Here is a 14,134-nt window from a genome sequence, read left to right as displayed (position 1 = left end):
AGAGCCCAAACGGCCCCTGGCTGAGGAAAAGGGCGCAGACACCGCTGCTGTTGCCACGCTGCACGGACATGTTAACTGGTTCCCAATGGAACCCTGTACTTCGTGTCGCGACTGACGCGACAGCGCTATCCCCAGAGCCGCAGCACCGCGACGAGGAAGAACGCCCCGCGCCCACCCGGCCCCACCCTTCGGCTCTTTCCGGCACCGCTCGGTGTTTCCCGGATCTCTTCGGCTCCCTCCGGCCCTCCCCGCATGCGCCGCTCCCGCAGCTCGCCCGCGGCGCTCGGGTGGGTGGGAGCGCTCCCTCCCGCTCCCAGCTCCCGATGAATACCGAAGTCCTTCGGCTCTTTCCGCTGGCCGGGTAGGGACCGTTCTGCGGCGCTGACGTCACCTCCGGGCCGCCTTATAAAAGGGCGGGCTCAGGCGGCGCGCCGCGTCCGTAGCGGAGGGGGAGGCGGCGGGGCTGGGGGCGGGTGGGAGCCGCCCTCGCCTTCATCCGGCCCCACTCGGGTACGCAGAGCCCCCCCCCCGCACCCGTTCCGCCGCTGCGGGGACAGGTGTATGGGTGCGCGCTCCCCTCAGCCGTGGGGCAGCCTGAGGCCGGCCCTGCCCTCTGCTCTCGCCCTGCCGCCCTGAAGGGGGTGTTACCGCGGGCGCAGAGCCGGGCCGCGGCGGCGCCCGGGGTCTCTCGGGGGAGGGAAGGGAGAAAAGGGCGGGGGAGCGGCGCGGATTAAGGGCAGGCGGTCAGGGAGCGGCGGGAGCCGCCCTGGGCAGCCTCGACCCGCGGCTGGAATTTCATTCAGCGCCCTGGGGAGGGGATGAACAGGCGGGGGGATCGCAGGGACAGCAGGGCCCGTCCCTGTGGGCAGAGCGAGGGGCCCGCGCCCTTCCCTTCGCCGCTGCCCCGGGGGGTTTGCGGTAAACCCCCGCCGCCCCCCTGAGGAGCAGCCCTGGGGGGAGATGGAGAACTCGGAGCTTCTCCATCGGCGGAGGGGATTCAGTGCACAGCAATGGCTTCCCTCAGCAATCACCAGCCCTGTCCAAGGTCAGGAGATGCAGTGCAGAGTCTGGGTGAGGGGAGAGGAGAAAAGGGCTGGGTGTTCAGTGGTGGCTGGAGAGCCCTTTCCTCAAGGAGCTCGGGTCTCTAAAACGAGGAGCACATAAATTGCTTGCACAGCGGAGTTGTCTGCCCGAGCAGGGAGACATTTAAAAGAAATCCTCCCACCCTGTGTTCCGTTCATAGATGTCATTTTCATATATAGGGCAAACACTACGGTCTCTTTCATGAAAGAATCAGGATTTCTTCTTCTCTTATTAACTTTTTTCCCCTTTTAATTTAATATAAATTAATGACAGTCAATTGTTTCTCAATTTGTTGCCTGAATACACCTTACCTGCTTACACTGATATAAATCTACACTGCTAGATCATAAATAGGTACCACCAGTGTAATCATTTGCCCTGATATTTAAGGAAAAGCCTAAGCGTTTATCACTGTATGTGTTTTCAGCAGGTCCATCTTAACTGTTCTGGGGTTTTAGTAGATATTTTACCATAAAACAGATACGTGTTCCAGTCTAAAAGGTACGTGACTCTTGAGCAGTCTTTCATACATATTTAAGTAGGTTCTGGAGAGCAGTTGTCTGGAGATGGCGAATGAACAGAGCACATTAGGAGGGTGAAAAAAAGACAAAGCCAGAAATCCTGCTCAGCCTGAAATGGTTCTGTATCTTTCTGGAAAACAGATAATCCATTTCCTTTTGGCATTTTGTTTTCAGCAAAGTGCCAGAAGATTCTGATGGCTGTATTCAGTGAAAGGCCTCGGTCAGGGATTCGGGTTTGTTCAAAACAGATAGCAAATCCCACTGTGTGATTTGTGTGCTTTTAAATGCAACGAGCAATGGGTTCCTCCATGGAATCTTCATTTGTCCTTACTTAGAAATTGTGCAGAGAAAAAGCAGGAACAAAAGGTTGAAAATGAGATGCTTTCTGCTGCGTTGTGTGCAGGAGCTGCAACTGTGGTAATGGAATTGTTAAGCTGTGGATAAACCAAGAGAACAGGTTACATTGTTCCCAATAAGTAATTTATTTCCATTCCTATTGAAGAAACAAAATATATATATATATGTTATATATATGTATATATATATGAATTGGCTGTTGAAATAGAGATTGCATTTTAAGATCAGATTTAGACGTTATACTTCTATGAGATCCGTAGTGCATGAAGTGAGCAAACATATTTGAGTTTATTTTTTAATAACAGAAAGTAATGACAGTAACAAAAATGTTGAATGACAAAAACTGGCTTTTAAGCGTTTTTAGGACTTCTTTCCCCTATTTGTTAGAAAGGCAGGAGAAGCATTAAATCTCTTGTGACAGGGTGGTCCCTCATGGTCTGACATTGCTAATTCTCAACTACCACATTTATAATTAACCTTAGCAAATTGATGCAAATGGCTTAGTACCTTTTCTGCCTTATTTTTGTCTACTGAATGTGTTTATGGGATTGTATTTGTTCTATTCATAAATACGTTGCCTTTTGGTTGCAATTCATTGCTTCCTCTGCATTGGAGGAAATAATACGAATTCCTCCCTTTTTTCTGCTGCGTGTTAGTCTAGTGTGGGAGTTTGGTTTTGCCATCTGCCCCTGGAGTGTAGGCAGCAGAAGAATGGGGTGGAGCAGGCTGCAGATGCCGCTGATGGAGGTTGCCAAGCGGAGTCCAGCATTGTGCTCCCATAGCTGAGCATGGATCAAGCGGAGCGGTGCGCTGCCTGCTCACTCCTGCAACTGATACGTGTTAAGCTATGCAAATGCCACGCCAGACATGCAGTGGCTTCAGCAGGCACAAAGGCACATAACTGCAGTTGGCCCCGAGCTGCTGCAGGGATCACAGTGCTCTCGTGGGGAAAATGTAAGATTAAGGGAGGCAAGAGAATGTTCAGATAGAAATGGAGTGGGTAGATGCACTGAGCAGCTACAGCGTCAGCCATCTCAAAAATACCTTACTGCATTTTTTCCAGTGGTAGTTGAAAATAAACATCTTTATTGATACTTGTGTTCAAAACCTCCTTATTGAGCTTGTGTCGTTAAATTAAGCGACCACACTTGATCATGCCACTGCAAGAAGCATTGTTTTCCAATTCCAGATGACTCTCTTTGCTTTGTTTTGTTGGATTTTTTAACTAACTGGAAAGGTTAGTACGTACCAAATGAATTCACTTTTCAGTTGATATTTATAACTTTTTTTTTGCATGGGAAGGTCTGTTGTTCACAGAACAATAATGCCAAATTGTATGTGGCAGGGAACCAAAAGGGAAGTATGAAACGTGTGCTGTGACAGACTGTGGATGTCAGGGGAAAAAGAGAAAACAAATTAAGCCATGTCCTCATGCTAGTCATTAGTTGAACGTTATCTTGATTTCCCCCTCCCTTTTAGACTCTACATTCCTTCATCATGTTGTCATCGTTTCGTAAAGTCAAAGTCCAGGTATTTTTACATCATGCATGAAGTGTCATCGCCATACTTTGCCTGTCTGTATTGCAGTGACCTGTTTGTAACAAAGCCCCATTTGTTTGAATTTGTTCTCTACAGCAGGTGCTTTATTTGCACCTCAGTGTCGAGTCTGATCTGCCTTTCCTTTAACCCTTTGAATTTCCTGATTCCTGTCTGTGGTGCATGACGTGTGAACATTTTATCTACTTCAGTCTGGTCGGGTTTTGATGTGGATTAATTTTAGCTTTAAAAAGTACTTGAGTGGTATCTTTTTACTTAAAGCCTCTACAAAGCAACCGTGAAAAGATTTACATTGGGGAACATTCCACATCTGCAGTTGGATTTCATTCCTGTTCCATCCACTTGCATGAATTTATAATCCTTTGTATTTTTGTGGTGTTACTGTTTAGATTCTCTGTTGGTTTTCGTCCAGTTGGTGGTAAAATAAATAGGATGTAGGGACCAGCCTTCAGCTGGGCAACACAAGCAACTAGGTTTTATTTGGAAAGAATAGTAATGTAAATGTTTATACTGCAATTAATATTACAATGGAAAGATAACAAAAGGGGGTTGGAAAATGCTGGGGTTAATTATATAAGATCACATTACCTGTAAACTCTGCATTCCTGCAATGCAGTCAAGGGAGTTTCTCTGGAGTCTCAGCAGAGTGCGGTCCTTGCCAGCTCTGCATAGTTTTATCAAAGGTCTGTGGTGATATTAAATGCAAAGCAAAGCCAAAGAAACCCTTACAAAGGCACCAAATGCAGGTAGGAAATTCTGCTCCTGCTTGAATAATGCAGTTAAGATTTCAAGACTGAATGCCTAAAAATGAGCAGGTCTTTAATGGTCTTCCATATTCCAACAGTGCCTGGCTAAGGCTGCGCACAACCCCTCTAATCAGCCTACATCACCAGCTTTGCAGCCTGCTTTACCTCAGACAGAATTCACCTTTCTGTTAAGTTTTAGTGCTTATTTCTTGTGTCCCTGTAGCACCTACTTAAATTCTGGGGCTCATCTGAATTTTACCTGTGCTGCAGTCAGTGTGTGTGAGCCTGTGGCATTAAGCAGTGACTTCAGCACATCTTGGATTTTTGTACTGCAGCGCTTGCCCCATTTCTCTGGTTTGGAATTCACAGAGGTTGGAGGTGACCTTCCCGTAACAATAAGCAGGGGTATTCGGGCGCAGGGTTCTGCTGCACATAGTCCACCCTTAAAATGTCTTCATTTTATAGGTTTAAATTCATAACAAACCAAAGCACAGGGCATTAATTTTGTCTCCTTAGTGTTTTAAGTCTCTAGTATAGGGTGTATGATTCGACATCCTTTAGTTCCTTCTTTGTAACACCATATGCTCATGTAGTTTCCTTCACAGGACCCAGCGCTGTGCATACTTTCCAGAAGGATTATCTTTTAGTTCCCTGCAGTTCTGGTACATAACATAGCGCTGAACTAGGAAGTCGTGGTGCTTTTGTGTTCGAGGCAGACATAGTGTTTTGCCGCTTCCTGAGCATTTTGAGGAAGCTGAATGGGGGAAATGAAGGCTGGAAATAAATACACACTACTTCCCCCCCACCCCGTCCCTTCCTTTTGAAGGTTATTTTCACATCCAGTATTAGAAACCTTTTTTTTTTGCTTACAGAAGAAAGCTCAGCAGTTCATTCCCATTCCCTAGGAGGGAGTAGCCAAGATCAGTCCTTTTGACTTAAGGTGTATAATGTTGATGAACACAAACTATTGCATCAAGCTGTTTGTGTGCATACGTGGGAAGCAGGGAGTGTTTGATAGGGAAGGTGCTTCTCTTGCAGACTACGACCAGGGTCACGTATGCTAAATGTACATAACATGCATCAGGACTTGGCTTAAGAGAAAGTCATTATTTTACCATACATACTGATACCTGAGTGCTTTTCAGGGAGTTGAATTCTTTAAGCTTCTTCTGATTGGTTTTAAAAATACACTAAAGTCTTACATACAGCATCGAATGTATTTGAGATTTGAGATTTTAAATCCCTGAAAACATGTTTTGGTGAGGGGAATGCTGACAGCTCTTGTGTGTGCCTGCCCTGGTGGCACCGCTGTAATTCCTGCTTAACCCACCTCGATACCGCTGGTCCTCAACTTGAATGGTGTTGCTGACATCATGGCTGTTGCACTGCGGTGGCTATAAATACCTGCACTTGTGTATTCCCATGCACTTTTCAGTGTAATTTGTATTGTCTGGAGATGGCTGATTATTTCAGATTGAAGGATAAGAGTAGTAAGCTTGTTCTTTTTTGTTTGTTTGGTTTTTTTTTGTCTTAAATTTACTACTTTTTGTTGCTTTTTTTCTTCTTTTTTTTTCTGGAAAAAAATACCAGCACAATGGTGCAGTCATTTCTGATTATTTTTTCAGTTAGACCTGAGCTGACAGGTGCCTTTCTAAAGTTAGTCTTCCAGCACAGAAGTACGGTGTGAATGCCTTCGGGACAGTTCAGATGGGCTGGTTTGGGGCCGTGGTTGCGATGACGCCTGCCTTGGCTGCCTGGAAGGCTGGTGCTGTCCCTCCTGCCGGGAAGGTTCCCCGGTGCCTGACCTTATCAGCCAGCGCAGGCAGTGCTGGGAGGGGCTGGAGGCAGCAGCGATGGGAATGTTGTCTCTGCGCACAGGGCCGGTTATCTGGAGTCGGGGCTGGGCACTTGCGCACAGCCCAGTGTAAGCTGTTGTTTTTCACGTTAAAAGCAGAAAGTGCAGCTTCTCGTTGGCAGCTCTCGAGCTAGGGATAAAGAGCTTTACCCTAGCTGCCTTCAAATGGTGCAGTTGAACCAAGAAGGTTTGGAAACATCTTGGAGGGCTGCTTTGTATTCAAGAGGGAGCGTGCCGCAGTTGGAGCGTGAAACCATCGGAGGTAGACTGCATCGTTCTGCAGCATCGATGACTTTCGAGTTCAGAGCTCCCCAGTGAGTGCTGATCGCGCTCTGGCAGAGCACAGACTTGCTGACGTCAGCTGATCTGCTGCAGGAAAGAACAGTCTATTATTGCTAGACCAAAGCACTTCTTTTACAATTGACTAGCTCGACTTACTGGAGCGACAAAAGGAGCCTTTCTTTTAACGAATTCCAGCAAAAAGATGAGCCAGATTGCATGACTCGTGTGGTGAGAGGCAAACCAGCCACCAGGCTACATTACAGCAGGTCTCCTATTTGGTTTTTAAAGATGTAGAATTAATTTAAATTGTAATTTAAATAATGTAACTATTCATGTAACTTAATACTGTAAATAATGATTTAAAGAGACTTTAAATCACTTGGGATGTGGATATCATTGCTAATACTGAAATACAAGTGGACAGCAGAAGACTGGACAGTGTGCCAAAGACAAACTAGGATTTCATTTTCTCCTGGTAATGTTCATAACCAGAATAAGCAGTGAGACGGGCCACCATCCTGCAGTACGTTTTGATTCACTGCCACTTCATTATTCCTGAACACAGTTCAGTTTAAAAGAAGCCCTGTTGGAGTTCACACGCAGTTTTGTCAGTGCAGGAAAGGAAGATTTTCAGCAATAACTTGCTCTCCTGGATGGAAAATGCTGTTTGAAGGAGCACTCGAAACCACAGCTTTCTCAGGGAAACAGAGGTGTTGTTGAGCTCAGGTTATGTCCAGAGGTTTGATCTTTTAATACTCGGATAACTCTAACCAGGTGGAGCCTCTGGTACCACTGCCAGGTGAAACTTGGGTTTCATTTATATCACACGGCCTACATAGACGGGGTTGTTTTTTTTCCCTTGCCCTCTGTTGACAACAGGCCTGGAAGGGAAAGCAAAGCTGCCTTTTCTTTCCTTCCTTAAACTGCCGCAATGCAGTTGGGGCTCAGAGTTCACGGGCGCAGCGATTGCTGCTGGAATGGCTGTCCTCTTGCAGGGTGGGACTCTTGGAAGAGAGCTCAGGAATGTGTGAATTCGCCCCCATGTGTTCCTTTCTGTCAGCTGGTCCCGTTGCAAGCGCTTGGAAACCAAACAGAGAAAACGCGGCCATATAGATTGCTTTCCATCCTGTGGTGTTTCTCAAACAATTGTGCAAGGTGCATGTTTAAGTAAAGCATGTGGCTAACTAATGATTAAATCACGTTTTAATATTTAACAATGTATTTTAAGAGATTGGCCATGTCTTTTAGTATGCAGTTGTAGTCTGTTTCTTCCCTATCCTCGATAACATTGATGAGAAGTACATTTAGCTCGATGCTTACAGGATTTATAATAAAAACGTGAAGTGAGCTATTCATGTAAACGCTTGTACATCAAGCCATTAATTACAGAACAGTCCAAGCACAGAGTGTTTGTTGCAGCAGCTTCTTGATACGCAGAGTAAGCTGTCAAATAAATGGGTAAATACCCAAACTGATGAGAATTATGATCCTATTTTTTACTTTATGTTACCATTCTGGTCTAATGCACAGGTCTCCTATTGAAAAATTGCTTTTACGAAGGTTAGGGACTGAAGAGTAAAGGTTATCCCACTCTTAATAGAAAGGAAACAAAGCAGAGCAGTGAGCTCTTTGCTGTTTGTGATAACAGTAACAGGGTTTAGTATATAAAGTGATGTATGAGAATTTTTGGTTGAAGCGGTCAGAGCAGGATCACTTCCTAATGAAATGCTCCTTGACTGACTTGTCTAAGGTCAGATCTGTGATGCATCATGAGCCTCTGTACTGGCTTTTGAAAAGTTAATGTAGGGAGTGGCAGGATGGGTTTGTAATGTTTTAATTGAGAGAACAGAGAGGAGAACCATCACACACACATGGATGTGTGTATATGAATAATACAGATAGATACCTGTGGACCAGTTAGCTGCTGATTAAAAGAAGTTAGTGTTCTTCAGCTTACTTATATTGACTGTTTTAAATGTTTTGAGATTGTACACATTGTGCAAGAAACCTTTTATGTCTACACATCTACATACATATGTATATGCCCAGAAACACATTTGTATTAGACTTGCATGCTGCAGTTTGAGGTGACATGGCCTTTATATGACTGCAGCCATGTTTTTCCAGAAGATGTTAAATGTCTTTGTAAATATTCCTTTCCCATTATTTTCTGCTAGAAGTGTGCTTTTATTTAAGTGTGTGATACTTGTGTTGTATGCGCATACCTGCACACACAGAGTAAGACTGTGAGTAAACCACAAGCAAGTTTGAAAAGAGCAGGCTTTTCTTTCCTGTATTCCCTCCTGCCCTTCCTTTGTCATAGAATACACACAAAATGTATTTCTTTTGGCTTTCAGAAAATGGATCCAAGTGGTGTGAAAGTGCTGGAAACAGCAGAGGATATCCAAGAAAGGCGTCAACAAGTTTTGGACCGTTACCACAGGTTCAAGGAACTGTCTTCTCTAAGGCGCCAAAAACTTGAAGATTCCTATCGATTCCAGTTTTTCCAGCGTGATGCAGATGAGCTTGAAAAATGGATCCAAGAGAAACTGCAGATAGCATCTGATGAAAATTACAAAGACCCAAGCAATTTACAGGCAAGTCCTGCTGCCATCTCATGTTTCCTGTCCTATAAACTTTAGGGCGTACCAGGTCAGCTGGGATAGAACAAACACAGAAATGTAACTTGATCTGAGAGCGGTGAAGAGAGATGAATGCAGATACCCACAGCCTCCCAAAGCGTTCTTCAAAAGCCTGGCCTCTTTGCTGATATAATTGGAGTATTTCTAGTAATGATCAGATGCTGAATCAGCATAGGAAAAGTTACTTTGTGTAGTGTAGAACCAGCTTTGTTTAACCCTAGAATTTGTTGGACGCTTTGTGAGCAAACATGAATTAACTCTTATTGTTTCCACTAAAAAGATGTAAAAAATAAGCTAGTGGAGCTAGCTGGTGTCTGAACACTGCAGTTTGCAAAGCAAACACAATGAAGTAACTAAAATTGGGATGTTTGAATCCAACCATGAAACACATAATACAGGAACGTTTCCTGCTGTTTTGCTGGTTGGTTGTTGGTAGTGAATATGTGTAAAATACACTAAAAATACTTGATGCTGGGAGATGTGGAGGAGGACCGTGCACCAAATCTGTCATGTACTTTGATGTTTTACTTGTAGGGGAAGCTGCAGAAGCACCAAGCCTTTGAAGCTGAGGTGCAGGCCAATTCAGGGGCCATCGTTAAACTGGATGAGACTGGAAATCAGATGATTAATGAAGGCCATTTTGCATCTGAAACCATAAGAGTGAGTTTTAAAACTTCTTTTTTTTTTTTTGCCTTTTACAGCCTTTTCCTTTAACACTTTGTGCAGATTGCACAGGTAACTCTGCATTCTAAAACACTTCTAAAAATTACACAAGTGATTGGTTAGAGAAATCACTAGAGAATTTGAATTTGTAAAGCTGACTTTTCTCTTTCATGAACACCCAGCTCATATCTCTTCTTGGGTCCAGTTCTGAGATGAACTGTCTGCATATGGAGCCCAGGAACTTGGAATGCAAAATGTCAGTAATTCAAAGATGTGTTTAAAGTCACAAGGCAAATAATTAATTGTATTTGTGGTTCTTTCCAAAATGGCACAAGACCAAGAAGCAGCAGATTCACAAGGCCTGGTGTCAGGGATGTTGACCACTCGATTTTTGCTGATGTAGAGCATTTTCATCTTCTACAATAGTCATTCCAAGTAATATAAGTAACCATAGCAGTAAACTTCAGACGTGTAATTTCTGTGTGCTCTGGCTCAGATCAGGTCTCTGTGATCTTTACTTTTTGCTGAAGTTGTACTGCCCATACACTTGAGTCTCTTTGAATTTGTGTTCCACGGCTTTTCCTGTGAGCTTCAAGTACAGTGCTCTGTCTGCTCTGTTTATTTGGCAGCACCCATCTCTCTGGGCAGCTGCTTCCTCAGTAACAAGCGCTAAGCTTGCTTTAATTCCTTTGCTGAGATAGACTTGTTTCTTAATTTCTCTCTAAATCTCCCAGACTCTGTAATACAGTGACAAATATAGTTGTCACATCTTTGCTGCTGCGCTAGATAGGTTTACATTTGACAGTATTTGAGTGGTTATCAATGTTATAAAAAGTCTGAGCAAACTGTAAGGTTTAGGTAATGACTTGCTGGTTATCTTTTACTCCTTCTCCTATGTATTCTCGTTTTCCTCTGGTTATATTAGTGTTTTCTCTCTTACTCCCCCATGACCTTGGGTGATGTGGTCTAGTGTGGGGTGTCTCTGTCCATGGCAAGGGGGTTGGAACTGAATGATCTTAAGATCCTTTCCAACCCAAACCATTCTGTGTGTGCAGGCACACATACATGTGCATACCCCACCAATAAACACTTATTCTGGGTACCAGCTGCTTCTTCTAGGACTCATTTTGTTAAAGCTGCTGTTTCTGGACTTCACCTCATTTCCATGTTGGTTGTGGCTGCATTTTAATTTAATGCAAAGAAGTTGTTTAAAGCATTTTCCTTTATAAGTTTTAGACGTGAGCTGTTACAGCTTTTTAAAAGGAGAACCCTTGTGATATTTTTGTAGGGGTTATCAAATTTACATGTTTATCATTTCATTATAACTAAGAAAAGATGGTAACCAGTAAAACTTGGTATTCCTTTTAATGCATTAATAAAGCCCTGCTAAGGTAATGCTTATTTTATGTGATCACAATGGGATCTCTAATCTTTACTCCAAATAGGGGAGAAAAAAAACGCTTTGCAATTGGATGATCTTAGTGTGTCGTAGCTGCAGTGAAAGTCATTTGTGTTGTGTTTGGAGTGGTAATTTGCCTTTTAATGGTTCAGTCTTTCACGCCGTACCGGACTGCGCAGCGCCCAATAGTAACAGCAACTCAAGTTGGGTCCCACATCCGAGTAGGTGAAACATCTTGCAATGCTGTGTAACCTCTTTCTGCAGTATCTCCTTTCTTCCTTGGTTGATGATTTGCCCTATCCTCTTGTGCAGTGCTAGGAAACCGAGCAGTGTGAGCTCTTTACCCTCTGGAAACCTACCTAACTGAGCGGATTAAACGGGTATCCACCCATGCTCGATGTTCAAAAGCTTCTCCAGCATGACTTTCAAGTTTCAATTCTCGATGAGCAAAGCGTTATAGACGATGGGTGGAGCAGATACTTTCCTGTTTTGCAAGTTGTGTGTCTGTGTGGGAGTGTGGTTTTTCTTTTTAATTGTCTATAAAACTTACGGTTGCTCCCAACAGTTTTGAAAGGCAGAGGTGTAGCCAGAGAGAGACTCAATATTAAAGCTGGTAATTGCTCCTAGTATTCCAGTGTTATGTTACTTAACCATGTTGGCTAAATATATTAAGTGATTAGTGCTAAGAGAAAAGGTTAAAATACTGTAAAGTGGCACAAGTTTGGCTGGAAACAAAATGTGTCACCTTAAATAAAAATCAGTATGAAAATGAGCACAACATTCATTTATTGGGAGTTGAATTCCCTCTAGAAGACTGAACATTTGAAGGGGACAGCAGCATATTTTTGGTCTGACTTCATGTCAGCATAGTATTTAAATCAAATTTGATTTCAAAATGTTTAACACATAGTTATGTGAATGTAACTATTTGATAGCTTCGTTAATTATGAACAAATGTGTAAATATTCAGTAATTTCTAATTTAGTGTTGTTTAGATCACTTTACATCATTTGAAAACTAATGACTGGAGATGAAACTTACTACTTTTGTCCACCCTGTGTCTAAACTGAGGGATTAGCGTGTACTGTTCCAGGGGAAAAAATCATCATCTGTTAAGGTCAGGAAGGAAACAAATCTGATCTTCTCTGATACAGGATTTTAATAACAACATTCTGTTGTTCTAGACTCGGCTGCAGGAGCTGCATCGACTATGGGAACTGCTGTTGGAAAAGATGAGAGAGAAGGGAGTCAAACTGTTGCAAGCACAGAAGCTGGTGCAGTACTTACGTGAATGTGAAGATGTCTTGGACTGGATCAATGACAAGGTATATTATTACCTGCCTTTGGTGTGTAAAATGTGATGTGTTTGTGTGGAATTTGTCTATCACTGTATAGTTGCTGGAGTTTGGGTAGTCAAAGAAAGCTTTTAAAGGCACCTGTACATTTTATTTAGCTTATTTATATTGCATAAGCAGTAGGCATGCCAGCTGCTATGTGTTCTGTTGCAGCCACAAAACAAGGTACCTGGACTAAGAGGAAGCTTGCATGAAGGAAAGCATAGTTAAACATGAATTCTTTGCTTTGAGGAGACCTTCATATTTCTCACTGTAATCAAATTCACGTTTCCTGTAAGGGAAATACACAACATGTAAAAGCAGACGTGTTTTCTAAATGTTCTAAATGACCAGTTCTAGAAAGTAGCCAGCCCAAACCAGCAGGCAGTGTGCATGTAATTACTTAATGGTTGCAATATCTTTAGATATTCATTGTAAGGACATGAGCTGCAGGAGAACTGTTGGCTCTTGATTCTTTGAACTCTGAGGAAACAGACCACAAACCACACTATCAAGAAAAAAAAAGCCACAAATGATCATAGAGGTTTTCTTAATAATGGTTTGTTATTTTGTGTCACTGTGGGTTCAAACTGTAAACACTGCTTAACTGTTACTGAATATGATGGTGCACTTTTCATCTGGAGTTGGAAGCAAATGCTAATAAACAGTCTAAAAATGTAACCAAGTTCTAGTCACTGTGTACTCCACAATAACATGGGCAGTTATTTTGTACTTTAAAAAGTATGGTTTTTTCTGTGTATATTTTCTTTCACTAATTTAGGTTATTGTAGTACAGATCATCATGCACAGAACAGAAAACTTAGGATAGAAGAACTGATTATATTCAGTAACTTGAAAAATTAGTAAGAACAAGCAAGAGGAAAAACTAATACTCTTAGTGATCTTGCATGTTTGCTGCAGTAACGGACAGATGCTGGGGGGAGGAGTGGGATTTAGCAGAGGAAACTTTGTAGTTTTAAAACCACCTTTAAATGCGCTGATTTTAACTCTTTGACCTACTCAAAATTAGAACAGTTTCCTTCCTCATTTCAGTCGTGATTTCCCATAGGATATACTGACATTTGCTTTTTTTCCCCTCAATGTTCTAGGAAGCAATAGTGACCTCAGAAGAACTCGGGCAGGATTTAGAGCACGTTGAAGTTTTGCAGAAGAAGTTTGAGGAGTTCCAGACAGACCTGGCAGCTCATGAGGAAAGAGTAAATGAAGTGAACCAGTTTGCTGGCAAACTTATCCAGGTAAACATTAATGTATGTTGAAAATCTCTTTTGGCAAGTCTGGTGGTCTGGTGTAACACAACAAGCTTTGTCTGCAGCTTCCTCTGTATTCCCTCTGGTTTGGTAGCTGATCTTTTAAGCATTACTCTACATGTGCCAAGATACTTGGCTGTCTTAGTGGTGGTCATTTGATTCATTCATTCTTCTGCCTAACAGCTTTAACTGCGCCAGTTGAGAATGCTCCTGAAAATGTGGAGAATAGTGATTAGTCAAAGAAATTGTATATGGGGTTAAATGTGTTTCCCTTGGATAACCAGGATTAACATATCTTCTCTTCTGGTGTGTTACCTGGACTTGACCAAGGATGGAGACAGGGCAGGAAGTACTGCTTTCCAGGAAAAAAAGATAGTGTTTACAGTCCTCTTCCCATTGACTAATTAGTACATAGGGAACTACTACA

The 14,134-nt window shown here is 42.9% G+C and overlaps 1 protein-coding gene across 9 annotated transcripts in view; it reads left to right on the top strand.

Annotated features, from left to right (window-relative positions):
- Positions 1 to 3,228: 3,228 nt before the first annotated feature.
- SPTAN1 (spectrin alpha, non-erythrocytic 1) overlaps positions 3,229 to 14,134 on the top strand; it is a 48,349-nt gene continuing 37,443 nt past the window's right edge. For 6 of the 9 annotated variants that reach the window (XM_062641429.1, XM_062641428.1, XM_062641422.1 and 3 more), the window contains exons 1-4: positions 8,759 to 8,998; positions 9,578 to 9,703; positions 12,290 to 12,430; positions 13,549 to 13,695. In XM_062641429.1, coding sequence (XP_062497413.1) covers positions 8,762 to 8,998; positions 9,578 to 9,703; positions 12,290 to 12,430; positions 13,549 to 13,695 — 651 coding nt within the window. In that variant the 5' untranslated portion in view covers positions 8,759 to 8,761. Of the gene's footprint in view, positions 3,492 to 6,475; positions 6,668 to 8,758; positions 8,999 to 9,577; positions 9,704 to 12,289; positions 12,431 to 13,548; positions 13,696 to 14,134 lie in introns of those variants that run through there. The other 3 variants (XM_062641421.1, XM_062641427.1, XM_062641426.1) reach the window with 3 other exon arrangements.

This window comes from Pezoporus occidentalis, unplaced genomic scaffold, assembly GCF_034315485.1.
Source record: "Pezoporus occidentalis ecotype Australia unplaced genomic scaffold, CSIRO_AGI_Poc_V1 ctg68, whole genome shotgun sequence".
Lineage (NCBI taxonomy): Eukaryota > Metazoa > Chordata > Aves > Psittaciformes > Psittacidae > Pezoporus > Pezoporus occidentalis.
This window is presented reverse-complemented; position numbering and strand designations above follow the sequence as displayed.